The 27,531-nt window shown below is 34.0% G+C and overlaps 1 protein-coding gene across 2 annotated transcripts in view; it reads left to right on the top strand.

Annotated features, from left to right (window-relative positions):
- NUP58 (nucleoporin 58) overlaps window positions 1–25,471 on the top strand; it is a 40,221-nt gene extending 14,750 nt beyond the window's left edge. For both annotated transcript variants that reach the window (XM_035003671.1, XM_035003672.1), the window contains 10 exons: window positions 2,564–2,588; window positions 3,674–3,739; window positions 4,056–4,230; window positions 8,009–8,088; window positions 10,108–10,226; window positions 10,660–10,742; window positions 14,560–14,761; window positions 20,182–20,280; window positions 21,896–21,991; window positions 23,320–25,471. In XM_035003671.1, the coding sequence (XP_034859562.1) occupies window positions 2,564–2,588; window positions 3,674–3,739; window positions 4,056–4,230; window positions 8,009–8,088; window positions 10,108–10,226; window positions 10,660–10,742; window positions 14,560–14,761; window positions 20,182–20,280; window positions 21,896–21,991; window positions 23,320–23,489 (1,115 nt within the window). In that variant the 3' untranslated portion in view covers window positions 23,490–25,471. The remainder of the gene's footprint in view (window positions 1–2,563; window positions 2,589–3,673; window positions 3,740–4,055; window positions 4,231–8,008; window positions 8,089–10,107; window positions 10,227–10,659; window positions 10,743–14,559; window positions 14,762–20,181; window positions 20,281–21,895; window positions 21,992–23,319) is intronic.
- The last annotated feature ends 2,060 nt before the right edge of the window (window positions 25,472–27,531 follow it).

The raw sequence follows: 27,531 nt of genomic DNA, 5'->3' as shown, positions 1-27,531 counted from the left end.
TTCCCCCATTGTCTTCCTCTCATGTTATACCTTAGAGTTGAACAAAAGGAATATGTAGAATAAATATACATGACCTGATGTACCACATCAGTTCCATTTAACCTGCTATACATGTCAAGGGATTCTTTTTTTAATGTGAAGGATTTCTGTTTCTCTAGTAGCTATATCAGTTAGCCTGGACCTACAGTATTGGGTTTAATAGATGAAGAGTGGTAGGAAACAATGTTCTGTAAGTGGGGGTAGCATAGAGCAAGATCTAGAGATGAGGATGATCTTTACTCTTTTGAAGAACTGCTGGAGGACCAGTGAGCTACAGCACGGAAAGATCAGATTCCAGACGTCATAAAGGGAAGGGCCGTGTGGTGTGCCACTTTAAGGAGTTTTGTAATTACATGGAGGACAGTTGAGACCTGCTAGGGTTTTGATGTGGATAATGTGACATGAGATACGTTTTTATTTATTTATTTTTTTAAGATTATTTATTTACTTATTTATTCATGAGAGTCAGAGACAGAGTGGCAGAAGCAGAGGGAGAAACAGGCTCCCCACTGAGCAGGGAGCCCGACGCAGGACTTGATCCCAGGACCCCGGGATCACGACCTGAGCCGAAGGCAGACACTTAACCATCTGAGCCGCCCAGGTGCTCTGAGATACATTTTTGAAGAAGAGCATTCTGGCAGCCATGTGGAAGATAATGTGCAGGAGGGCAAGAACAGTTACAGAGTGCTATTAGGGAGCTTTTATAGCAGTCCACAGGTATTACAGATGCAAAGCTAGATAGACTAGTCAGGGCCCACAGTAGACTAAAAACAGGCCTAAGTTTTATGTACACAGGTCTGTCTGTATAAACTTCTGTGAATATAATAAAAATGGAATATCAAGGAAAGAGCAAAATAGTACATTAATGAATAAAAAAGTTGAACTATTTGGAAAAAAAATTAAATTCCTACTTTATATTACTGTGTCTCATCCAATCAAAGACCCCCATCTGTAGAACATGGGTACCAATTTCAGAAATGTTAAACTATGAAAGAGAAAGATCTTAGAATCAGTGAAATACAAAATATGGAAAAATAATTATAGTTAGATTAAAGAGGTAAACAAAAGAAACCCCATGGAGAAAGGCAAAAGGTAAATGACAAATTGGAAGAAAAATACTTGATTTCTAGATGCTTATTTTTTCACATTTTAACCTCTGAAATTGAGATGTGTCTTAAAATTAGGGTCTGATTTTAGAAATAGACACATGAAATATATATATGAGACAAAGAATTAATATGCATAATGTTGAAATAGCTCTTAGAAGTCAGTGAGAAACATACCTCAAAGATGTACAAATAGCCTGAATAGGCCATTCACTAAAGGAGAAATGTACTTGTCTAATTAACATTTGAAATGTTTTACTTAGTACTGTCAGAAATATGAATTTAGATTATAATGAAGTGGCATTTTTCACCTATATACTGGCAGTGATTGTTTTAAAAAAATGTTCATTGTTGTTGAGGGTGTGGTAGAAAAAGTACTCTTATTCATAGTAGGTGGGAAGATAAAGTGGAACAATTGTTTTGAAGGATCAGTTTGATGTCAGAGGCGTTCCCTGATGTAATCTTTGACCTATAAATTCCTCTTTTTTTGGAATACAAATAAAGTCATGCACAAGTATTTGGAGATGAAGACATTGACTATAGCAGCATTGTTTATATAGTGAATGCTCATACGTTAAGAAGAGGGTTGGACATAAAGGTTCTGATACAGCTATGTCATCAGTATTCTGTGGTCATTTAAAATCATGTTACGTGACTTGGAAAAGACTTAATTACAACATGCTGAGAAAATATGTTAGCATAACTTATAATCATCTTGATTGCTTTTAAAAATGTGTGTGTAAGTGCAGAAATAGGTTATAAGAGGAACCATTAAGGTTCTCTGGTGGGATGAAGTTTTGTGTGTTCCTGTATTTTCTTAATTAAGCAGGTCTTATTTTGTAGTGTGAAATAAATTTTGGAAAAGGAGAAAGGGAGTCACTGCATTTTGCTGACGGAAAATTTTTCTTTTCTACTTTTAGACATATACTGTTAATGATAACCACTAAATAGGTGTTAGTGAGAAAGTAGTTGATATATCTGCACATATTAATAACTTCATCTTTAAAAAAAATTGCTGCTTTTGTGAAATATTTAGAGACGTCCAGGTAATCTGACATATTTTAGTATTCTAAACTGCTAGTACCTAAGAAAGCATCAAGTAAAACTCTCAGGAGTTAAACTGCACTAAGCAAGAATCTTTTTCATGGAAGATAGTTGAAAGAGGAAGATTCTTGCCCTTAAAGAAATAGATACAAATTAGCTACATAACTGTCTGTTTATATGTACACAAACATGTCTCCATAACATGTTTTGTTTGGAGTTTATGACAACTCATGACCTCACATGATGTATAAGAGGCAGTCTAAAAAATGCTTAGCAGTTTCTATTTATACCCTAGTTTGTGTTAAATTAAAACTTGAATTTGGAATACATTGTTAAATGACCTGTTCTTACATGAAGCTTCTTGAATTTTCTAGGTGATAAAACAGGAACAAGACCAGAGTAAGTTTGCAATTTTTAATTGAAGAATTTTACTTGTTAATTTATAGGCAAGTGGTATCGTTGGAAGTAAATGAAACCATATAGGCATTTAGAAGAAAAATTCTTTGAATCAGTTTTTGTCTAAAATAAAATAATAAACATATGCAAAGATTTTGGAAGGTCAAATCTTTCATTTTTAATTATTAGGAAAATTTATAACCAATTCTTTCTAGAATGCTTTATGCTCAATTTTACATATATATACCTTTTATATGTAAATTACTATACCAGTACCATTTATTTTCTTATGATGAAGAGGGAGAAAAGCCTCCATATACATCATATATGTTTGAAGATCCACTATTTTTACTACTACTTATATTTTCTCACCTAATTTGTATTACATTAAATAAAACATTTGTAAATAAATGATCGAGTTCATGCCTCCAAAACATCTTGTGTATATTTTAGCCCTATTACATAAATGAGAAAGCTGGAAGAGATTGAGGTTTGCTTAGGGTTATATCAAGGAAGTAGTAGCAGATGTGTGACTGAAATTTAACTCATAATTACATTACAGCATGCCAAATTTCACCTATTCCTATCCTCATTAAGTATTTATGATTCCCTTAGCCTATTCCTAGTTTTTATTTTGTTGAAGAACAAATTGAAATTATTAAAATATAGTGAGCATCTCATTATGAGAAGTTTTGTAGACTTTCTTTAATGAATGCTTTAATATTTTTGAACTGAATAAAAGGTCAGTCAGAATTTTTGAGCCAGGGGAACTTAGTTCAATATTTAATCTAATCTGTTGTATTTTCTAATTTTTTTCTTAAACATTTGGTCAGATGCATTTATGTGTACTTAACGATAGATGCCAGTTTTTTTAGAAAAGAAATCTCCCTGTCAGATGAAGTGGCAAAGTTACTTTAAAGGTCAGGAAACTTACGGTTTTTTATAAAGAGATTTGAAATCAACCATGAAAGCTATAAATGGGCAATATTTGCTATATTTCGTCCGCTTTAACACATACTTTAGTGGAACTCAGCTGTTAGCTTTTTATAATCTCAATGGCTTTAATACATCTGTGGCATTTTTCTTAGGGATAGTAAAGCACTGAAGGATGAAAATCTACCTCCTGTCATCTGCCAGGATGTTGAAAATCTCCAGTAAGTGTGTAAAATATAATTAGATAAATCATGTTGAAGAATGTTAGAATAAATTTTAGGGGGAACATCTCTTCTTCCTCTTAAACATTTTAGCTTGGGTAAAAATTTTAATATTTTTATAAATGGAGAGAAAGCAGAATAATAGGAATTAAAATTTTTTTACTGTCATTCTGAAAAAAACATGTGAACTGTAGATGAATTTTTAATATTTCCTTCTTAAAACACTAGGACTCTGACCAACCTGTTGTAAATGTACTTTCTTCCTGTAGGAAACCAAAAGTGTATTTTTTTAAGTCAGTTTTATATATCTTCTTAGGAAATTTGTGAAGGAACAAAAGCAGGTACAAGAAGAAATTAGTAGAATGTCTTCAAAAGCCATGCTTAAAGTACAAGAAGATATTAAAGCTCTGAAGCAGCTTCTGTCACTGGCTGCCAGTGGATTACAGAGAAACACCCTCAATATTGACAAGTTGAAAATAGAAACTGCTCAGGTAAACTAAATTACAGTCATTTTATTGTAGGGTTTTGTTTTGTTTTATGTAAGTGGAAATCATTCTTTTATAGACTATAAATAAGACTTGATACAGATATACTATAAGAAAACCATATAGCTTCTGTACTTTTAAGCTGCTTTAATAATAGTAGTTACTAGTTTGTATTGAGTGCTTGCTATTTATGAGGCAGTATTTTAAGCAGTTTATATTTATTAGTCCAGTTTAGTTTTCATGACAGGTCTATGAGGTAGGCACTCTTATCTTATCTATATAAATAAGAAAATGGGCAGAGAGCTTTGTTAATAAATGGAAGACCTTGGATTCAGACCCTGGTAATCCAACTCTAGAGGTGATACTCTTAACTAGTTTGCTTCCTAAGAGTGCCTGCTGGCTAAATTGCTATATTATACAAGCTGGGCAGAAAAATACGTTTTTAAAAATCTGCCAGTGATAAAATAACTATATCGTGCTTTATAAATAATTCTGATGACTTGCTAGTCTTATGTCTTAGTTAAAAATGTTAATGAGGCTCATGTTTTTGTCACTCGTGTGTACTTGTTTTTTGTTTCTATGGTATAATATATATAAAATATATAGTACATAGTTCTTATCTACATTGTTGGGGAAGATTGATGGTAGATGATTTGTTTTATATTTCACAGTTATAAAATATGCTTGATCTGATTGTGGCAGTCTAGAAATCTTTCCCTAGAGTTTTCCCTCATCTATTAATGAACTTTATGTGATATGCCTTTTTAAAGATTTATTTATTTTAGAGCAAACGAGAGAGAGAAGGTGTACGCTTACCAGCAGGAGGGGCAGAGGGAGAGGGGGAGAGAATCTCCAGCAGACTCCATACTCAGCAGGGCGCCCAATGTGGGGCTTGATCTCATGATAAGTGTGCCACCCAGACGCCCCTGTTATATGCCTTTTTAAAACATGGGCTTATCAGAGTGCTATGCTCTTCATAAAGTGATAATAATTTAAGTAAAAATTTTAAAGGTGCTCATATATCCCTTTTTATTGAAATATGATTTACATATAAAACTATATTAGTTTTAGGTGTGCAATGTAATGATTCAATATTTGTATATATTGCAAAATGACCACAACAAATCTGGTTAACATCTACCACCATACTTAAAAAAATTTTTCCCCTTGAGATGAGAACTTTCATGATCTACCCTCTTAGCAACTTGCAAATATACAATACAGTATTATTAACTATAGTCACCATGCTGTACATTAAATCCCCAGGACTTATTTGATTTAAAATTGGAAGTTTGTATGTGCTTATGTGTCCTCAAGTCAACTATTAGAGAATACTTTGTGATATTTTTAATAAAAATGTGTTACTAAAGTAGTTATTCTAAACTATGATGTTTAAAAGGAATTCAAAGCCTTTATTGTCTGCTTTCAGATTTCCTGGTTGCCTACAAACTCTTTAGTTAAATATGATTAAGATATTCTCCCATGTTTTTTTTCCACTTACCGTTCTGTATACATCATCAGATATGTATGTATCATCTTTCTAGGAGGAAGGAAATGTTAGTTACACTTTTAGACAGTGGAGAATGTTTAGACTCCGATTAAACATTACATGAAATTATAAATTTCATATGTCAAATATATGAAATTATATAAATTATATGGGAAGGGTCATTAGCACAGTAGTAGAGGAAGCAAAGTTAAGAAAAAGAGAAATGAATGCTATAATGGGATCCATTGTAACTCTAGCACTGGATGATTCCATTCATAAATATTTATAGAATACCTTTTATGTATCAGACTTGTTAATAGTCTTTCAGAGATAAAGACCCAACCCCAAAGATACTAAAAGACTAGTGGTGTAAATGAAATAATAAAAGATTGGGTAGAGTATAAAGGTGGCAAATGAAGAAGAGGATGAGTCAAAGTTTCCGTAAGGAAAAAGTCATCTAAGTCGAGTTTAGAAAATTTTTTAGGTGATATCAAAGAAATTTGATCTAAGATTCTTATTTCTAATTCAGGAATTATTGCTCTACTACAGTTTAGTGAATTATCAGTTGAGAAAATATTCTGACTCCCTTAGTGAAGTAGTTATTAGTCTTCTTTAACCCTTAAACCTTTTCTTCAAAGAAAGCCTTTTTGGGAAATGCAGGCAATTCTGAGGAGCAGTGTTGTGATTGACCAGAATCTTATGAAAGCAAAATCTCTTAAATCCTTCATTTTTTGGTTACATAACTCAAGAGTTTAAATAAGAAAGGAATTTAAATCTCTTCTTTTTGGGTAGGGCAGGTGCCAATGGTTTGTTGAGGTTACATGCAGTCAGTGAGCATTTTTAAGGATCTGTTATACACAGAGCACTTCAACAGAAGTGTTTGGGGTCAAAAGACTTAAAATATACTAGGGAGAATGAGTTAAATCAGTTGGGTAACATGTTCCAGGTACAAGGTATGATAGAGGCACAAAGAACTCAAGTGGGCACTTTTATCATCTGTCCAGAGTAGGATACCTTTATGCTGAATCCTGAACATAATGAGTGTTCACCAGGCTGGTAGAAAGAATACCAAGCAGAGGCATGGAGCCACGAAATAGGCACGTTTGAGGATCTGTAAGCAGTTAGGTATCATAGGAGCACTGATTATGAGTCTGGGCCTGGCAAGAGGTAGGCAGGGTTCAGAGTTAATAGTCCAGATTCCTCCAGGGCATTTGTCCTAACGTGGGATAGGATGGAAGACTGAGGTGAAGAATGAAAAGGAAGTGGAAAGAACAGGTAGAGACTGTTAGAGACTTAGTTTGGCAGTAAGACGAATGCAAGAGGTTATTGCAGGGAATATAAAGTTAAGGTACTTTTTTTAAATAAGAACTTAAATAGAGGTTGAAAATCAGTGAGGTGATAGCAGTGTGGGATGTAAGGGGGTAGAACCAGAGTATCAGTCTTGAAAAACCACTGGCTAAAAGAGAGGAATGGCATTGAGGAACAGTAGAAGGCAATATAAGAATGGTTAGGTATGTAAGCTTTAAAATGGGGCTGCTTTGATGCAGGTCTCAGGTATCCCAGCTACATGGGTCTGGACAAGTTACCTCGTGTCCTTGTAAGTTCCCCTCTTCATTGGTATAAAGGGAGACATCACATACATTATAAGGTTGTTATTGAGGATGGACCATGTACACATAAAGCCTTTAGCTAGTGCTTGGTACATAGTAAGTTGCCAGAATGTTAACTCCTGCTGCATCAGCCTCAACATTATTATTGCTACCACCTTGGTTTTTTAAAATAGCATTTTCTGTATTTGTATATTAAAAGATTTTTAAATAATAGCAGAGTTTTTTGCTGTAGATGAATTAACTTCATGAATTTTACAGAAGTCCATAGTTATTTTTCTTTTTTTTTAAGATTTTATTTATTTGTCAGAGAGAGAGAGAGCACAAGCAGGGGGGTTGGCAGGCAGAGAGAGAAGGAGGCTCCCTGCTGAGCAAGGAGCCTGTGGTGAGGCTCGATCCTAGAACCCTGGGATCATGACCTGAGCCAAAGGCAGCCGTTTAACCGACTGAGCCACCCAGGTGCCCTGAGTCCATAGTTCTTAAAATAGATCAGCAGCTCATTATAAATTTATCATAAAATTTTTTAAAGGTGTACTTTGTCTTCTTTGGGAAGAGGTTTTAGCAACTTGTAAAGCAGGTTAAACATAGCGTGTTCTCATAGCATAAGAGTGGCATTGTTTGAAGTTTCAGTCCAGAAAATTGGTATTTTTAACTGGTCTTTTTTTTCTTTAATCCCCTGATCTATTAGGAGTTAAAGAATGCTGAAATAGCTTTAAGAACCCAGAAAACACCACCTGGACTCCAACATGAAAACACAGCTCCTGCTGAGTAAGTTACTAGATTTTCTCACCATAAGAAAGCAAAACAGTACAATACACAGGCTAAGAATTTTTAGTTTACTCTGTAGCAAACCTGGGTTAATAAGCACTTAACATGTATTTCTCCATTTAATTCTCATAATAACCCTAAGAAGGCAGTTCTTACCTTCATTTTATTGAAGGGTAAGTGACAGCTAAGATCTGAGCTTTTAACCACTATTATGCAATTATAGTTTATTTGCCTGTTACGTACAGGGCCTATTCCACTATATTAAATTTTGCAGGTAGTAGAAACGTATTTTTATCAATAAGGACTTTTTAATTTAAAAATAATTTTATGATCATCCCTTCCTTAAACAGGCATTCTAGAAATAGTTTAACCCTTTTACTTATTTGCATAGTTTTATTCATATAGGTAATAAGTTTTCAGGAACAGCAGTTAAGATGTAGATAAGTTAAAATTTAAAAAATCCACCTGCAGTCTCATCATGTAGGTTGTGTATTTGTGTAGTTGCCATGTGATCTCTATCTTGTTTCTTTTCTTTATATCCTTTTTTGTTGCTAGAGATAATAAGCTAATATTTATCAGATGCTTACCATATGCCAAGCGGTATGCTTAGCACTTTACGTACTTTATCTCATTTTCCACAAAACCTTTACAGCTGTTACTATTCCATTCTTAGAGATGAGGAGCCTGAGGCATGAAGAGGTGAAGCCCTGAGCTTGTGAGTGGTATAGGTCCGTCTGATTCCTGGTCCCTCACTTTATTTTTTCTTTTAACTTTTTATTATGATATAATTTCAGGCTTATAGGGAAGTTTCAAGAATAAAACCAAGAATTCCATTGTATCTTTTATCTAGTTTCCTTACATGTTAATATTTTTACTATATTTGTTTTGTTTCCTGCTCTCTATATGTATATACATATTTTCCCCCCTGAACAGTTTGAGTTATTTGCAGACATGATACCCTTTATGCTAAAGTACTTCAATGTGTATTCCTTAAATATAATATTCTGTTACATAGCCACAGTTCAATGATCAAAATCAGGAAATTAACAAAGACAGTAATGCTCCTCTTATCTTACTCAGATTAGCATGGTCTGTGCTTCCTCACTGGACTTCCTCTAGTATTTTATCCCTCTGTATTGTTCTCCATGCTGCCATCAGAGCTGGTTTTAAAATGGTGCATTGTGTCATTTTCCACTGCAAAAAGCTTTCATAGTTCTCCATTTCTTACAGAATAACATTCGGCAGGCTTTGCATGCTATTCAAGGTCCCTTTTATCTTTTTGGCATTCTCTAGTTAAATTTATCAGAATAGTAGTAGTATTACATGTTTTTTCTGTAAACACTATAGTGTTTTTAGATTATAAATATAAGAACCCTAAGTACTTGCTTGTAAAACCTGACTGACAATTGCACTTTTAAAAAAAAACAAAAACTTTTTACATTGAACTTATTTTAGACCTTAAGAAAATTTGAAAAATGGTAGTACAAAGAATTTCCTTATATCCCTTACCCTGCTTCCCTTAACGTTAACCACCAAGAATAGGAAATTAACATAGGTGCGATATTATTAACCAAGCTACAGAACTTACTTGAATTTTATTGACTTTGCCACTAAAGTGCTTTTTATTTTCCAGGATCTGATCTGTTTTGTACTAGTGTACTTTTCTGATTCCAGGATCCTATTCACTTTGCATTTAGTTGTTATTTCTCCTTACTCTCTCCCATTCAGTCTTTATTTGTCTTTCATGACCCTGATTCTTTTGAAGAGTATAAAGCTGTTTTGTAGATTATCCCTTGATTGGGATTTTTCATGATTAGAGTAAGGATGTGCATCTATTTTTGATACCTTGATAACTTATTTAGTTTTTCTTTCAATAATATCTGTGCTATGTCATTAGGTCGTCAGACTAAGTCAAGGCCTACTTAAATGGGGACATATATTTATTTATTTGGTATTTTGAGTGTAAGGAAAATAATATTTTTAAAACTTTGATCTGACTTTGTAAATGTTTTTGTGTAGCTACTTCAGAATCTTGGTTCAGCAGTTTGAGGTACAGCTTCAGCAGTACAGACAGCAGATCGAAGAACTAGAAAACCATCTTGCCACTCAAGCAAATAACTCACATATAACCCCTCAAGGTAACATGCTTTCTGTGGTGATTTTTTTTTTTTTTTTTTTGGATAGCACTGTTTTTTGGTGAGAAAGGTTAAGGTGTCATTACATAATAGATATTCTGAATAACTACTAGTAGTTGTCTTAAGCTGCTATAGGAAAATTTCCTTAAGGCCTTGATTAGATCTTTATTCTCTGTAAGTAGAAAGTGCTTTATTATGAATTCTTACTATGCTAACCAGGACAGTGGTCTCAGGGCTTCCTCCCTTCCCCCGATGACTAATGCAGACACGCTGCTCTCAGTGTGCTCACTGTGCTGTCTTCTCATTATTCGTGCAACTATTCATGTAGTTTTTTCCTCCTATGCTTTAAACTGTACCAAAAATTGGACTCAAGTAGTAGAGAAATACCAGTTGTGTTACATAGATATTTGTGTGATAATATAATTTTCTTTTATAGATTTGTCAATGGCTATGCAGAAAATTTATCAAACATTTGTAGCTTTAGCTGCACAACTTCAGTCTATTCATGAAAATGTAAAGGTAAGTTTTCATTACCAGTTCACATATCTGTATATCTAGACCCAAGTGATCTATTTTTTTTCCCAAAAAGATCCAAGTATTCTATGCAATCAGCTGTTTTAACTTTTTTCAGTAGTATATTATAAACAACTTTCTGCATTAATATGTATATTTCTTCAGCATCATGTTTAGTAGTTATATAGGATTTCATTGTATATACATGCATAGTTTCCTTAACCAGGCCTCTTTTGTTGGACATTTAGGTTGTTTCCATCTCTACCACTATAAGCAGTACTACAGAAAATAAACATTCTTAGTAGCAAAATCATTTTGCACTGCTTTAATTTTACGTATGTTTTAAATACTTATTGGTCATCAAATGCTTACATTTTTCCCTTCTAAATACAGGGAGCTATTTGTGTTTATTAAATAATATAAAATAATTTGTCACTGAATATTTTGTATCTTGTGTAATGTTAGTTTTTCAAATTTAAGTGAAATGTTAAATGTAAGTATACTTTTTCCAGCTAGTTAGGCAAATATAATTAAATTCTTTTTTGGAGTTATATAGTCAGAAAAACCTTTAAAATTCAAAGTATCCAAACCTGAGTCTAAATAAATTAGTACCTGCGTAGAATACAGTTTGAGATTACCATTATTTTCATTTTTATTTTAATCTGGTGCATAGTAATAGATTTTTTAAAAAGTTAACCATTTAAATTATACCATGTTTGAAATGAGCATACTTTGGACCTTTGCTTTAATATATTTAAAATTCCAAACCAAATTTTTTAGATAATTTAGTTTAGTTTTTTTTTTTTTTTGGAGATAACATTTGTAACTTTAATATGACAATTTTATGTAATGAGAAAAACCATGGATTTTGACTTCTTGTTTACTGGGCACAGTTCTATAATTCCAACATTCCATCCTTGAGACCTTTGCCTTGAATTAAGTTGATGAGAGGGCTAGAAACAGTACACATCAGTACATTGTTCATAAAACTATGCAATAGTTGGGGTTTATATTCTCCTCCTGCTTTCCCCCATTCTGGCGCCCCTGCCATAGTTTGGAACCCCCCTCGTCTTGTCCTCTACTTCAGCTCCCACATCTGTCCCCATTCTCTCCAGGGTCTCCTTCCCTTTCCTGCAACTTTCCTTCCCTGCAATTTTGCACGCTATCTCTATCCCAGTGATTTGGTTTCAGCCTGTAAAACAGTGTCTTTGCCATTATGCAATGAAATCAGAGAGCCTCTGCTTCACGGTTGGGTGCGGGATCAGGAGACTCCTCTGAGTCTTTGTCCAGTCTCATATGATCCAGCAATTCCACTTCTGGTATATACCCAGGAGAGTTGAAAGCAGGGTCTCAAGGAGATATTTGTACAGCCATGTTAATAGCAGCATTATTCACAGTAGCTTGTGGTTTATATAGCAATATTCCTCATCCATGTCTGATGTCAGATAGTTCGCATGCCAGTCACAGTTAAATCTAATTTGCTGTGATCCTGGTAAATGGGAGGTAATCAACAAGTCCTCAACTCCAGCTCAGAAGCAGCACAGAAGACATTTCTGCGGCGTCCCACGAGGAAACGAAAACTAAACAGCAACTTCTTCCGCCCACGTGAAAGATGGCGCTTAGATAATTTAGTTTTAAAGAAGGAATTTTTTTTGAATTTTCTTGAAATTTATAGGTCTGTAATAAATATTACTTAAGTTTTTTTTTTTTTTAAGATTTTATTTATTTATTTGAGAGAGAGAGAGAAACAGCATGAGAGGGGATAGGGTCAGAGGGAGAAGCAGGCTCCCCGCTGAGCCGGGAGCCTGATGTGGGACTCGATCCCAGGACTCCGGGATCATGACCTGAGCCGAAGGCAGTCGCTTAACCAACTGAGCCACCCAGGCGCCCATTACTTTAGTTTTTTAAAGGGCTAAAGATGATTCCCTGTTGATATTTTGAAGTCTGTGTTGTACAGATTTTTTTTTTTCTTAATTTTTATTGTGAAAGTTTTCAGATATACACACACAGAAAGTAGGGCACTATTGTAATGAATGCTCAGCTTCATTCACCACTCAGCTTCAATCATTATCAAGATTCTGCTGGTCTTGCTTTATCAATTTTCCACACAGAGATGCTTTTTCCCCCTGGAATATTTTAAAGCAAATTCCAGATATGTCATTTATAAGCATACATGCTTTTTCAATGGCAGTTTCTCCTCTCTGTTTTGAAGACTACCCTTTTCAGTAACATGACCATAAAACAGTGAGACAGATTCACACAAAATCACCTCTGATCATGTTGGATAAACTTGACATGACAATTTAACCTGCTCTTTTTTTTGTAATGCACATTCCTAAGAACCAAAGGATGTTCTGTGAGCAGATGTGCTGTGTTGCCATTTATTTTCAGCTGTTTTTAGTGAGCAAACTATAGTTTCGAGATTTACTTACTTATAGAAATCTCACAAGAGGTGGGTTTTTTTTTATTTTTGTTTCTTGTGTATTGTTTTTCATGAGATAATCTGCTGAAACAGGCTTAAACTACCTGAGCCAGCCAGTCTTCACGGACATTAACAAAATTGGACATTGTATCAGTAATTATATAAATCATGGCTGAGGTCAGTTTTTTTTGGGTTTTTTTTTTTTTCCCTTTCCTTAAACCAATTGTCTTTCAAGTCTCTAAGGCAGGTCATTATTTTCTAGTACCTGAAGTAGAACTAAAATTTATGGGCCGTCGATGCCAAACATTGCATGGGTATGTGCATATAATTGCACAGTTGCACAGAGAAAAGGGAGGATGGATTAGGGGGAGATCAATTTTAATAAAATTCATTCTTCTGATATCACATACCCTACTTCTGACTGGATTTCCCGCAGTTTTCAGTTTTTGGCAGGCCTGCTTCAATACATTGTAGAGGTAGGAAAGTTTGGAACTGGAACATCAAATACTGATGTCCACACAAAAGAGGATGATAACTTTTAAATACTGTAAATAATAGATTTCTAAATGCTCTATGTGTTAAGACCAAAAAGGCTAGTCCTTACTAATTTCTGCTGAGAATGGTAGGAAATCTGAAAATTCTGCATCTCTTCAAAAAGTTGTTTGAAACTGATCCAAATTAGATTAAGCCTTTAATGAAAGTATTTAGTAATTCTGATGTGAAGTAGAATCGCTCCCGTTAATGGCCTTAATCAGGGCAGATGTTGCACTGCTTGAACCAGTCCACTTTATGACCTTGGTAATTTTCCTTTCTTAATCTGAAATTATAAGCTCACTATCCCACCCCCCCGGTGTGGTGACACAAGCTCAACATGAGTCATTCTCACTGTAAAATAGTCAAATAATATTGATAAAGTAAAAGTTCTCTTTATACCCTCCAAGCTCTCTCTGCTAAGGTAACCTCTTATTTTAACCCGTGTCACCCAGGCCTTTTAAAGAAGGCATTTACTAGTTTTTAGCCTTTTGAATGTAAAAGTTATCAAAAGGTTGGGTGTTGGAGGGGGAAACGTGAAAAACTGGAATATTGAAAATGGAATTTTAGATATTACTTTGCTTGTTTAAAAGCTTTGCTAACTCGTTTTAAAGAGGGCATCATGGAGCCAGAATATTTTAGGCAGTTTATTGTAAAGACATGACAAAAATAGGGAAGAAAATACTTAAGAGAGTAACAGAGCTTGCATGCATCACTTCCCACACCATGCCTCCCTTTGATTTGCACTTAAGGGCGAATGTGTAATATTGGCAGTGTCTTTGTCTGCTTACTTATTTCCTAGTTAGATTATTCATATATTTCCAAAGTCAACAAAGAACTTATTAACTGTCTCTTTTTTCTTTTGTTTAGGTGCTAAAAGAACAGTACCTTGGCTATAGGAAAATGTTCTTGGGAGATGCTGTAGATGTGTTTGAAGCCAGGCGAGCAGAAACCAAGAAGTGGCAGAATGCACCCAGAGTTACTACTGGACCCACTCCTTTCAGCAGCATGCCAAATGCAGCAGCCGTTGCCATGGCTGCAACACTTACACAGCAGCAACAGCCTGCTACAGGTCTGAATGCATTCAAGTTATAGCTTCTTACTGTTCAAATGCAGAACATTGATGTGCATTTTTCTAAGTCTTCCTTTTGTGTTAGCACTGAAGAAATTTCTATGAGTAGCTGTTCCAATACAATCTAAAAATTGTGATGGACACAATTATAAACATACCTGATAAAAAAATGCAGGGTAGTCTTAGCAATAATTATACATCAATTGGATATTGAATATTGTGAATTACTTAATGTTATTTGCTGTATTGCTATAAATGCCCTTTAGAACATGGTGTTTCACTACCGGATTACATTTAAGAATATTAGATTCTAAAATCGTGATTGTATCATTTATTGTTTTAAAGTCAGAGATAATCCAGCCACACATTGCATTTTTCATATATGATACTGATAGATGGTGCATTCTCGTTTCCTCATACATAGTGATTACAGAGTTACCCACATTTAGGATGAAGTACATTGTTATGACTGAAGGTGTGTTGAAGATCACTTGGTTGTTTTTATGCATAATGACTGGAAACAGAGTACAGGTCCTCTTAACCAAATTTGGAAGAAAGTACATGCTAGAATTATTTGTACCTTTTCAGAATGAACAGAACAGTAGCAAGAGCAGGAAAAAGATGTTTTGAGATGTTCTGGATTACACATTAAGAAGTATGAACTGGGAAGCTGGGCAGATGATGAAAATAATTGGTGAGATACTGGAAAGCAGATAATTTTAGTCCTTGGTTTAATTCCACTTCTAACAAGAGAAACATTTTTGTAGTCTAGTTCTGCAATGTGGAGTTTGGTCCTGTGTCTTTTGGAAATTATTGTCTTTACTTCTGCAGTCTCTTTTTTTGTCAGGCTTGAAGTATGACATAGAAAATGTCTCAATGGATATTGATTTTTTACTTTACTCATTCATACATTTTTGAGTAATGCTTATTCCTATAGCATGTGTCTTTCTGAGAGTTCCATATAGTCCAGTAGTAAATTATAGTACAAAAAGAGTAAAACACAGGCATATCTAGATTGCATTCAGGCTGCCTCTACTAGGAAAGCATTCTCTGGTTTTCAGTACCGGCAGTTTAAAAATTATTCTTCACATTTGGAGATGACAGAATTGACTTACCATCAGTGAATGGCTGATGATTGGTTTATGCCAAATCGTCCACATTCCATGGCTGGACCCGTGTGAATAGTGGCTCACGGTGGCACTCTGTAGTAGTTCTCTAGCTGGCTGGAGTGTAGAATTCCATTCTCAAGTTATGGAGGGAAAAAAGTCATTATGTGGCTGATTCCTATCAAGTCAGTGTAGGAATCAGTCCCATAATTAGTGATTATCAGTTCTGATTATTTAACCAACTAATCAAACCAACATAATACCAATTTACTTTTTAGAGCCAATATTAATCTTACAATAGATTAGATAAGCATGGGTTTTGGTTAAGTATTCTTTAAAATATAAAGGATTTCCATTTTAATAAATACAACTTGAGAAAGGTCAGTTACTTGAAATGTCATGGTATAAATGAATTATGTTCTGTGGTATACAACTAAATTTGAAGCAAAACCACTTGTCAGCATTGTTGTTTTTAGTTCTCTTATGTAGACAGTCTTGAGAGGTCATGCATTTTGGGCTCATGGACATATGAAGATATAAGTTCGTTCTGTACATATGAGTGCCTACTATGTGCTAGGCTCCGAGGATACAAAGGTAAACAATATGAGTTGAGTATGGTGTTTGCTCTCCATCGTGGTGGAGAATGTTAGCTTGATTTACCGTAATCATCTTGAGGAGCCTTTGCTCATTTAATTTTATTGTGACTTTTTGCCACACTTCAGGGAAACTTGACTGCTTTCTGTGTTCCCTGCAGTTCTGAAACCCACGTAAGGGCTTCCTCATCGGCTGGCAGGATTGTAATTTATCAACCTTAAACAGTCTTACATTGTTTTCGTTTTGAGTTGTGTGGATTTTTAGAACTGAGAAGCTAAACAATAGTAATAACAGTTTTGCATTATGTCTTCTCTTTTTCCTTTTGTTTCTTTGAAGGCCTCCCCAGCTCCATAGTGCATTCCTTTATGCATCTTAGAATGTTAGTTATTCCAGTCATGTCACCACTACAGGGAGATGGATGAGGTCTCTTAGATATGTACTGCTTTCATGAGTTACAGTCTGTTGAGAAATTCTTGCATTGTGCTTTGTACTCAGTGACTTATTCTTTATGTCTTGTGACTTTGAGGACATCTTTTTTTTTTTTTTTAAGTGCCAATAACAAATTTTAAAGACCATCTAGATTCAGTTAGGTAAAGCTGGTGTGCTGTTTTTATACATCACTGTTGATCTGTGCAAGATCTGAGTTGTCAGGGGTTTTGCTTTTGGTTGCATATGAGTTCTTGACTTCATTAATGTAAAAAGTGCAGATAGCTTCTTAGGCTTCTACCTTCTGAGGGTGGTTTCTGCGTAGTCTTTCTTGGAGTTGGAGGTATGGATTTAAGTGACTTCTTAACTTTTCTTTGGTGTTTTTTAATGAAAAAATATAATAGAGATTAGGCCTGCATGATTTATGGTTGTTGCTTCTGAAGACTGAAGAGAATTGATGAAAAACCAGCAGGCTAATTATGTATGAAATAAGCATCAATACATGGATAAATGACATATTAGTAGATCTTGAGTACACTTGTCCATCAGTGCTTTTGAAGCCTCTTAAAAAGCTTAAGACATTTACATTAGGATTATCAGTATGATTTTAACTTAGGATAGATTGTTTTAAGCTAATGTATTGGGATTAAGTTTTGCTGTTGTGTTTTGACACTTTTAAAAGTTCTTGATGTTTACATAATAAGACTATTCTCATGTGACTTAGCTGCTATTTTTAAGGAGAGCTGAGACATTTTGTTAGGAATTCCTAATTTCTAGCTTTTAGTGTAGGTTTGGACATTTAAGATGTAGTGTTAAATAGGAAACTTTAAGTATTTCATTTTAGTTTCTTGTAGTTTTGTGGTTTTGTTGTATTTAACAACCAAAGGAACATTCCCCATTAAATCAGTAAGTAAAATTTTTCAAATTGGGGAAAAGGCATTTTTTGTTTCTAAGAAAAATTATTTTTAAAATATGACTTAGGAATAATCATACTAATTACATTAGGTATTTTGAGTATTATTGAAAATTATTAAAAAATTTTAGCACTTTAGTCCTTTTCCTGTGAATGCAGTTTTACTTTTAAGAAAGTAGAATTTATTCTGGAAAATATGAATTACAGTGCTAAACTTGATTTTGTTGTGTGTGAATATATTATATGGTAACTTTTGTAAAATGTTACTCTACATGAAGATTTCACTTTGGGCAATTATTGGGATATATTACTACTAACTTGGTTTTATTTATGGAACTAAGCCTCTCATTGAATGACTATTCAGATTTTGAAACAGATTTCTTGAATTGTTTACGTGACTTTTGCCTGAAGGATTTAGATTCTGCTTTCTAATAGTGAAACTAATTTATATGGTGGCCAGAGTGTAATATATGCTAATACTTTGGCATGGGAGATATTTATCATGAGTTTTTAATATTAAAAAATGTTATACATTTGCCTACTAGTTTTATAAATGATGTTGCCTTCAGAATTTGTGTGAAGGTACAAAACTCAAAGTATCATGTACCTGTTGTGCAATGGAAAGTCTTGTCATGTCAGAGTTCTTGATTACCTATATCCTGAATATTGATGATTAGGGTTACTCTTAAAAACAGACCCACACACAACAAAAAGCATGTTATTTGAGTAACTCTTAATGACTTGTAGGGTTGAGGGCTGTGGTGTGCATTATTCTTTAGGGTCTTCCACCAGCAGTGCCTCCTATCAACATGTGACACTTAGGTCTCTCAGTGTTCAAGAAACTGGACGTGTGTTTTCTACGTGTTATTTTTGTTAGAAATAAGAGAGTAATACGCTTAGTTTCTTTTTCCTATAGTAACATTTTACAAAAGAGCTGCTAGGCAGGTATTTTATTCTCAAATTGATCTCAAACTGGATGTAAAAATTTAAATCCTTTTTTAATTTATTTTTTAATAATAGTATAAGAACTCTGGCTGCTATTAGTTCTTATTCTTTATTTTCTGGGTAGAAGCTATTTGAAAAGTCCAGTTTCTGTCCCAGTGTAGCAAAATGCAGCTTCCTCTTTTTTTTTTTTTAATGCTTTATAATTTTACACTACCTTTTGAATATACAAACCTCATTCTTCATTGAACAACTTGAAGGCTTTGATTTTTTTGAAAAGTTTAAATTTCAAACTGTATATTACTTTGGCAGTTCCCTCAACTTTGAGATGCACTGATCACTGTGCTTGAAAAAGACAAGACTGAAGATTGTACTATGAAATTTATTGAATAATTTTCATAAATTATTTATCAAATGAGAGATTTTTAGATTTTTGTATTCTGCTTAGTTAAAGAAAAAAAAAGTAGTTAAAAAGAGAGGCTAGTAAGTTTGATGCTATTCTTGCCAAACAAACTCAGCCAAAATCTTTAAAGTAACAAACGGGAAAAGGATGACTAATTGTTCTGCACCTGAGTACATTTTCCAAAATGTTGGAAAGAAACTTCTGAATTGAAATCTTGAATGTATTGAATCTGTCAAGGTACACAGCGGTGCCTTTGTAAATGTTCATTATCTATCTTATTTAATCAGGTGATAAGTGGTGTAATGTAGCAGAGCTTAATAATAGAACTCAGTTATCACTTTTTGTGAACAAGTTGGAATTGTCATGTTACTGTGTAATTGATTTGCTTTAAAATGAACAATAAATTTAATAAAATAAAACATTGTCTTGTTTTTTTATCTATTTATTGTATATATTATTCATATTTCATATAAAAAGTGATGCCTAGTTTTTTGGTACTTACTCTTATGAAGTAACATGATAGTTTTGCCACGTTAGTGTCAGTCTGATCAGTTGAGACTTGACTCTAACGGTAAGGAGCTTGTTTTAAAAAGAAAAAAAAATAAAAACCTTTACTGATTACACCAAGTAATTTCATCAGAAAACAAGTGGGGAGATCTAAAACCATCCTAGAAGTAAAACTAAAAGAATTATAATTTACAATACATTAAAGATTTCAAATTACTTAGTAGGGTAAATTAACATTCATCGTTCAGTGTGGTAAGCCTCTTAATTGTATGGCACAAACAAGTCACTTAAAAACAATTTTGTTTTGGATAGGTAAATCAGTTAGGATAGATAAATCAGGCTGGGGAGACATCCTGAAAATTGAGTTTTAGCAAATAGCATTTGTCAAAATTAATCACTGTTTATTTAAAAAATAATTTCATAAAGAAACTTTAATCTTGAAAGAGTAAGGCAAATTTGTTTTTTTTCCCCCCCCATTTTTTGTTTTGTTTTGTTTTGTTTCTGTTTTTGTTTTGTTTTGTTATACCAGGGCCACAGCCATCTCTGGGAGTTAGTTTTGGAACGCCATTCGGCTCAGGTATTGGCACTGGCTTGCAATCAAGTGGCTTAGGTTCTTCAAACCTTGGAGGTACACTTTCACTTTTCTAATATTGCAATGGACTATTATACATTTGAATTGATAGTAGCCTGTAAAAAATTTCTAAGAGGGTCTGCTGTTTTGGAAGTGAAGTTTCCATCTGACAAAAACAGTTCTCCAAACATAATTAGTGCTTTCTAGTATTAGATTTAGAACTTAAAAAAATCATTTCATCTTTGGTGAATAGTAAGTACAAAAGAGAGGTAAAATTAATTGGTAGGGATTTTCATATTTTCAAAGCAATATGCTAAAATGTGAAATTGAAAATTACTTAGTTTTAATAAATTTAATTAACTTTAAAAAATCAGTAGTCTTAATAACATCGGTTTGGAGTCCAAACTACTTCTGGACATACATCCTACTAATCATTATCTTCTTCTTCTGTAAATGACACTTTGAATGGGGAAATAATTTTTTTATAATTGAACAGCTCGGCTTCTGTCTTTTCCTGAGCATTTTTGGCATATTTGCCTTTATGCATACTTGTATATGTAGCAATTAATAGTTTTATAAGTTAATTCTAACTAGTAAGGTAAGTCTTCTATAAGTCGTCATGCTAAATACAAACATATTCACAATTCTCTGGTATGGGTATTTGAAAGTAGAGTGTATTGTAACAGTTGTATTGTCATTCATTATATATGAATAAGGTTCCCTTATTTCCACTAAAATACATCATCATAAGAGGGAAGCCAGTGAGCAATCAAGGTTACTTAATATAGTAGTCTCTATTGGAATTAGTAGAATTTTGGCAGACAGCATATGTCCTATGATCTATAATCCAATTTGCTATCATATTTCTTAGCGTAATAGGCCATAATACTGTCAAACTCAGTATTTTAGATAAGCTGTTGCAGAGTAGCCTAAGAATTTGAATCTTATTTTTAGAGCACTTGACTTTTAAGGGAATGGAAACAGTCTTTACTTAGCAGAATCAACTCTTCAACTTTATATAATGAAAAATATTTCTTTATTTAAATTGTGAATAGTATTATTAAGAGAAAAACCATGAATGCTCTCACTCTAAATTTCTCAATTGTTAACATCGGCTGGTATGTGACAGGAGACTACCGTTACTGAGTAGATTTAACGTGATTGACTATGTTGTAATTATGCAAGTTTTCAGTGGTAAAGGTGTGTAAGTGAAAACGTTTTGGTAAAAAGCAGAGTAAAGTTAACCTTATGGTACTTGGCATTTAAATTGTTGTGCATGTCATGCTTATTTATGAATTTAGTCAGTCTTTTTTTTTTTTTTTTAATGAAATATCCCTAAGTAGCTATGTTTATATCTGTTTGACATCATATTTGAATGATCACTAACATTCCTAGTCCATTTGGGAGAGAAAATACTAATATGATCTTGTTCTTTATAGCTTTGTTCTTTAAAAATTACTGATGGGTCATAAATTTAGTCTAAATACATAAAAAATGTTTATCTCAGATTTAACCTGATTCTTCCAAAAGCCTTATGCAAAAGAGTAAAGCACAGGTTTCTGTAATAGCACTGTATTTATTAGACCTTTGATAATTTTAGGTTTTACTTGTCAGTATCCTTTAACCTATGTTTTACATACCATTGTATATTTCTCTATTACCCTTCCACTAGGATTTGGAACTAGCTCTGGTTTTGGATGCAGCACCACAGGGGCCTCCACATTTGGATTTGGAACAACAAATAAACCCTCAGGAAGTCTTAGTGCAGGTTTGTGTGTTTTTGGCCTGAATTTCAGGCAAATTTAAAGATGCAAATTATTTAATTTAAAAGTATAAGTATTGTTATTTCCAGTATCCAAAAATGATCCCTGATTCAGTTTCTACCCCCTGAATGAAGCATGCAAGCCTAACGAATCATACAGTTTTCTCTCTCTCATAAACTAAAAGGTTTGTGAAATATTTCTAACCAGACTTATTAGTTTGATATAATAAGTAATTATGTCCTCTTTTAACTAAGTAGAGAGTCTTTTAAACCCAAAGACTAGTTTCAGTGGTTAAACAAGTCTCTTCATTATTATAAAAATAACCCATGATTATAAAGGTTTTAACCCAGTTTTTATCGTTATTTATTTAGGAGAATAATTTTTCTCCCAAAGAGATGTTCTTTAGTTATCAGTCCCTTTGGTTTTAAGAACACCAGGCTTAGACATGATGATTAATTGGATTCTTTGTTCATTTGGAAGGCAGCTATGCTCACCACTATACCACCAACGCGATTCTTTGTTCATTTGAAATAGGTATATAATCTTTTGACTCTTCGAGTAGAAAATTCCAGATTTCTTCTCCATTTCCTCTATGTTCGTAAATAATGGCTTGTTTTAACATGCAGTGCTTAGGAATAAATAGCATGTCTGAAATAATGACAATACTTATTAAATTATGTTTAAATTGAGGGAATATTAAGGAAATTCCATTTAATATTAAGTGGTATTTAAAATCAGCAGTTCCAAAAGAGTAAAATAACAGTAGAATTCAGTGGTTTGAGAATTATAATCTAAATATGGTACTTTTAGTTAAGTAGGCAGTGCTAGTTCTTGATCTTAGTTTTGCAAAGGTTCTTATAAAATCAGAACAATTGGTACTACTCTTTGGTGTGTTCATTGCCCTGAAAATCGTGGGTTAAGGCCTTCTTGGAGGACTTAGGATTACAGGAGTGGGCCCAAAGGTTGTGAAGTCTCTCTTCTACATGTTGATAATATGTTTCTAGAGGGGCTGAGGAGGAAGGCACCATGGAATATTTAATTAACAGGAAAGTATCTGACAACTTGAAGTTTTCTGTAGAGTTCAGTTATTTGTGCTAAGGTTTCTCTTTTGGCCTGGATCACTAAATTTCTGTCTTATTTAAAGGTGCCTCTTAGTTGTTAGCTAAATTATTTTCCTGTAAAATTCCATGTTACAAAGTTAGGGTTCTAAGATACTTGTTATTTTTATAGATTATATATTCTTTTAGCTAGAAATTTACCTCTCATCCCCATTTTTTATATTTGTTTTTGTTATTTAACTTCTGATATGAATATTTTCTTCCCTAAACATAAGGCTTTGGCAGCTCAAGTACATCTGGGTTTAACTTCAGCAATCCTGGCATCACGGCATCAGCTGGTTTGACATTTGGGGTGTCCAATCCTGCCTCTGCAGGTTTTGGAACAGGAGGACAACTCCTTCAGTTGAAGAAACCTCCAGCTGGAAACAAAAGAGGAAAAAGATAAACATATGGGTTGATGTGGTTGAGAGAATTCATAGCAGCATCGTTCATTCTATGAGTCTATTTTTCTAAAATCGATGCAGTAATTAAATTGCATCCCAGGAGATTTATAAAGTTTTGATATTTTTCCCTACTCTGGAACCTGAACTTTGTTCTTGTTTGCCATGCTAAATATCTTTTTTCTTGTGAATTTGAAACCCAGTTGTGTATTTTTCATTATTTTGATTGTCAGTGTAAGAAATGTTCTGATTACATCACTGATTAGTAAAACCTATTTAACCTAGTGTCGTAGCAATGTTTTTGTTGATAAGGTTTACATGATGTGAATATATGCACATTTGTTTCTTATACAGATGGTATGAACTCTTGAGTCCTATACTAGAATCAGTTTGTTCCTTGATAAAGGCCTTTTGAACTACACTGCAGGGCATCTTGTGAATACATATGTAAATATATACAGAATAATACACACAGTTGTGTGTTCATATAAAATATATATTTACAGACCTACAACTTTTGCCTCAGACTTGTTCCCCTTTTCTAAGGGTATTCTATTTTTCACCTTTTAAGCTTCAAATCCTCAGTGCTTGTAGAATGATGAGCTTAGAGGTACCAGGTCAGTGCAGTTATTTGCTTAAAGATTTAGTGAAATGATTACTGGTGTAAATATTTGACCAACTCTGCTTCATTGCCCCCCAGTCTTTTCCATTTTTGTTTCCACGTTAACCTCTAACAGCTACTCTGAGTGAGGAGTGCTGTAAGAATCATTGAACAGACTTTAACAACTTTTATTATCCCATATACCCTCATATTGCCTATATGAGATGTTTTCTCATATCTGAGATGAACCTTCAAGAGCATATTTGAACTCCAGACTGGTGTCTGGGGGCAAAGAGCTGTTAAGCCAAATTGATTCTATGCAGGTGAAGGATGCACTATTACTTTAGTGGAAACTTTTCTAGCTATTCCAATACAGAGTTCTTTCTTATAGGGCTATTGATATTGACACCAAATGGAGTGGTTTATCAACCTCTTAATGTCTTAAGTAAGTGCTTAATTTGGAATAGAGAAACAATATATTTTAAGAAAAAATGTATTCTTTGTAGCAACTATAAACTATCCCGTTTTAACAGTGAACAGAATTCCAGGTAATAGCACATAGGCATGTCAGATTGCATCTATGTAATATTTGTCTATATTAGTATTAGTGACATAGAGTGGGTGAAAAAGAGGGCCCTTGGAAAGAGAACTGCCTTAGCCATGATTTCAGACAGAAACCATTAGGTAGACCTACTTATCTTTCAAGTACAGTTTTCAAATGGGATGTGAACATGGAATTTCATTGAAAATAGTTTAATTTTTTATATAGAAGGTTTTGTACATAATGTGCATCAAGTGAATATTTTCAGAATCATTTTCACCAAGACACCTTTTTTTCTAAAATAGGTATTGCATATATATATATATACACACACATATATTTTTAGTATAATGTTAGTTGGGTTTGATTATTAAAGTGTTGTTAAATCTGTTTTATTTATCCGCATATAGCAATGATTGGCTTTTTGGAATTGAAACTTTTGCGCCTTGATGCATTAAAATAAGGAAAATGCTTTGTTTCTGAGCACTGAAGTTGTTTTTATTTTTGCATACTTCTCTAATACTGCAATCCCCAGATCCAGATTTTGGGGAAGGGTAGGAAAATGTGGGATTTTGTGTTTTGAATTACTGTCGGAATTAAATACCCAATTACAGCAAACCTTTTTTTAAAAGGACGTTGCATTGTGCTGCAAAAATCTGAGTATTTATATTTCTTATTTTTTTCTTTATATATTTTACATTTTAATATGTTGAAGCACTGGAAATTTGTAACAGATCAATTTGTGATAGTTTAAATGTGTTGTCATTGTCCCGTTGTCTTCACTCTGTCCAGAGCCTATCATTATGTAAACAATAAAATTTATTGTGTCAGTTGCTTTGAATCTTTATAGGTGTCAGTAGTTGTTCTTAATATGTAATTTTCTCTTTATTGCTCTTTTATTCCCTTTGGTTGGTTTTTAGTGTTTTCTTTTTACCAGGTTAAATATATTGCTTCTTTAAAAAATTACAGAGTGAACACAAGATAGTAAGTTCTTTGTCACTTGCTTTTTTGTCTTCTCAAGATTACAAAAACATAGTTATATAGAAGAATATTGGGTAGAATGTGAAAGTCCCCTTCAACTCCCAGGCCCTAATCCCACTTTCTTCCCCTGAGTATATACTGTTCATAGTTTGGTGTCTATCCTTTTGGACCCCTTTAAAAAATGCTGGTTCCCATGTAACGTGTACAAATGTTCATTTTTTCCTTTTCCCTTTTATTTTCTCTGTCTCGTTTTCTCACATTTTATCATTCTCTCTTAGATCCTTTTTTTTCCTAACAAACAGGTTAAAAATCTGTATGTGCTATGATTTGCTTTTTTCCCCCTTTAATGATAGATCACCATGTTTTTACATGTCAGTCCATGTAATTCGCTTTTTATGTACCATCCCATAGCATATTCTCTGTGCTTGGGCAATTCAGTTCTTTCCAGTATTTCAGTTTTACAGAAAAAGCTGCGGTGAATATCTTTGTACGTGGCTCTTTGTGCTTATGTTTAATGTTTCTTTGGGACTGATGCTTGAAGAGGAATTACTGAAAAGGCATACAGATTGTATTTATTAATGCCAGATTGCCTTCCAAAATTGCTGTGTAAGTAATACACTAATGCAGCATGTATGAGTACCCATTTCCAAGTATTCTCTGTAACCCTAGATATTATCAATCTTAGTAATAAGTATTTGTGAGGTTGAGCTTTTAAATATATATTTAGCCATTTGCATGTTAATGTAATTGCATGTTGATATCCTTTGCCCATTTTTATACCAGGTTATTTAGTACGGTTTTTTTTCTTAATGATCTCTAGATAATGGACATTAGTATTTTTCTTGTGAGGTAGTTTGGACTCCTGGAGTCGGCTGGGTTCAGACCCTTGCCTTGAACCTGTGTGATCTTGGGCAAGTTATTCACTTTTCTAGACCTTAAGCTTTATCATCTGAAAAATGGGGTTGGTAAAGATGGGTAGTTGTGTTAGTAATAGAATCGAGCCCCTGATGCTTTGCAAGCATCACTGCTCTTGCTGCGCACCAGTACCTCACTGCCAGTAATCACTAGAGCTGGGTGCTCTGTTTCAGTACCTGGCGGGGAAGCTGCCCTATCTTACTCCTTTTTTTGTGTGTGGGGTGGCTATTTTAGGACACTTATTTTTTTTTTTTTTAAGATTTTATTTATTTATTTGAGAGAGAATGAGAGAGAGAGAGAGAACATGAGGGGGGAGGGTCAGAAGGAGAGGCAGACTCCCCGCTGAGCAGGGCGCCCCATGCGGGACTCGATCCCGGGATTCCAGGATCATGACCTGAGCCGAAGGCAGTCGCTTAACCAACTGAGCCACCCAGGCGCCCCAGGACACTTATTCTTTAAAATAAACTTGAGTACCTATTATTTTTCTTTAAAAGATCTTATTGGGATTTTGATTGGGTTTATACAAATAAAATACATTATGATCTGGGGAGAGTTGACATCTTAATATGGATAGCATGATACGCGCGTTTATTAGGTCTCTTATTCTTTCAGCAAGGTTTTACAGTGTTTATTAGATACTTGGTTAATTGTTTTTCCTAACAGCATCCTGATTTTATTTCTGAGGGTGGATTTTTTCCTGCAGTTGGTACAAGGTCATTCGCATTATTACAGAGACAGATTAACTGTTCTTCTGTAATGGTACGGTAAACCCAAGTTAACGTCTAACGAATAATCTCAAATAGTGTTTTTTGGCAACAGGGGAATTTGAATAGTGCTTTTGGCAATATTGTAATGGGATTTTTGTGTGTGAAATATTTGGCTTTGAATGCTTTATCACATTCGCTTTGGCATCCCCTTCCTCTGTGCCTTGTTCCGGTTTCACTGTGTATAAACCTGGCTGCACTGTATTTTTTGGAGCTCACACCACAAAGTTATTACTTAGGGGATG

This window comes from Mirounga leonina, unplaced genomic scaffold (genome assembly GCF_011800145.1).
Source record: "Mirounga leonina isolate KUSES-001 unplaced genomic scaffold, KU_Mleo_1.0 Mir_127, whole genome shotgun sequence".
NCBI classification, from domain to species: Eukaryota; Metazoa; Chordata; class Mammalia; order Carnivora; family Phocidae; genus Mirounga; species Mirounga leonina.
This window is presented reverse-complemented; position numbering and strand designations above follow the sequence as displayed.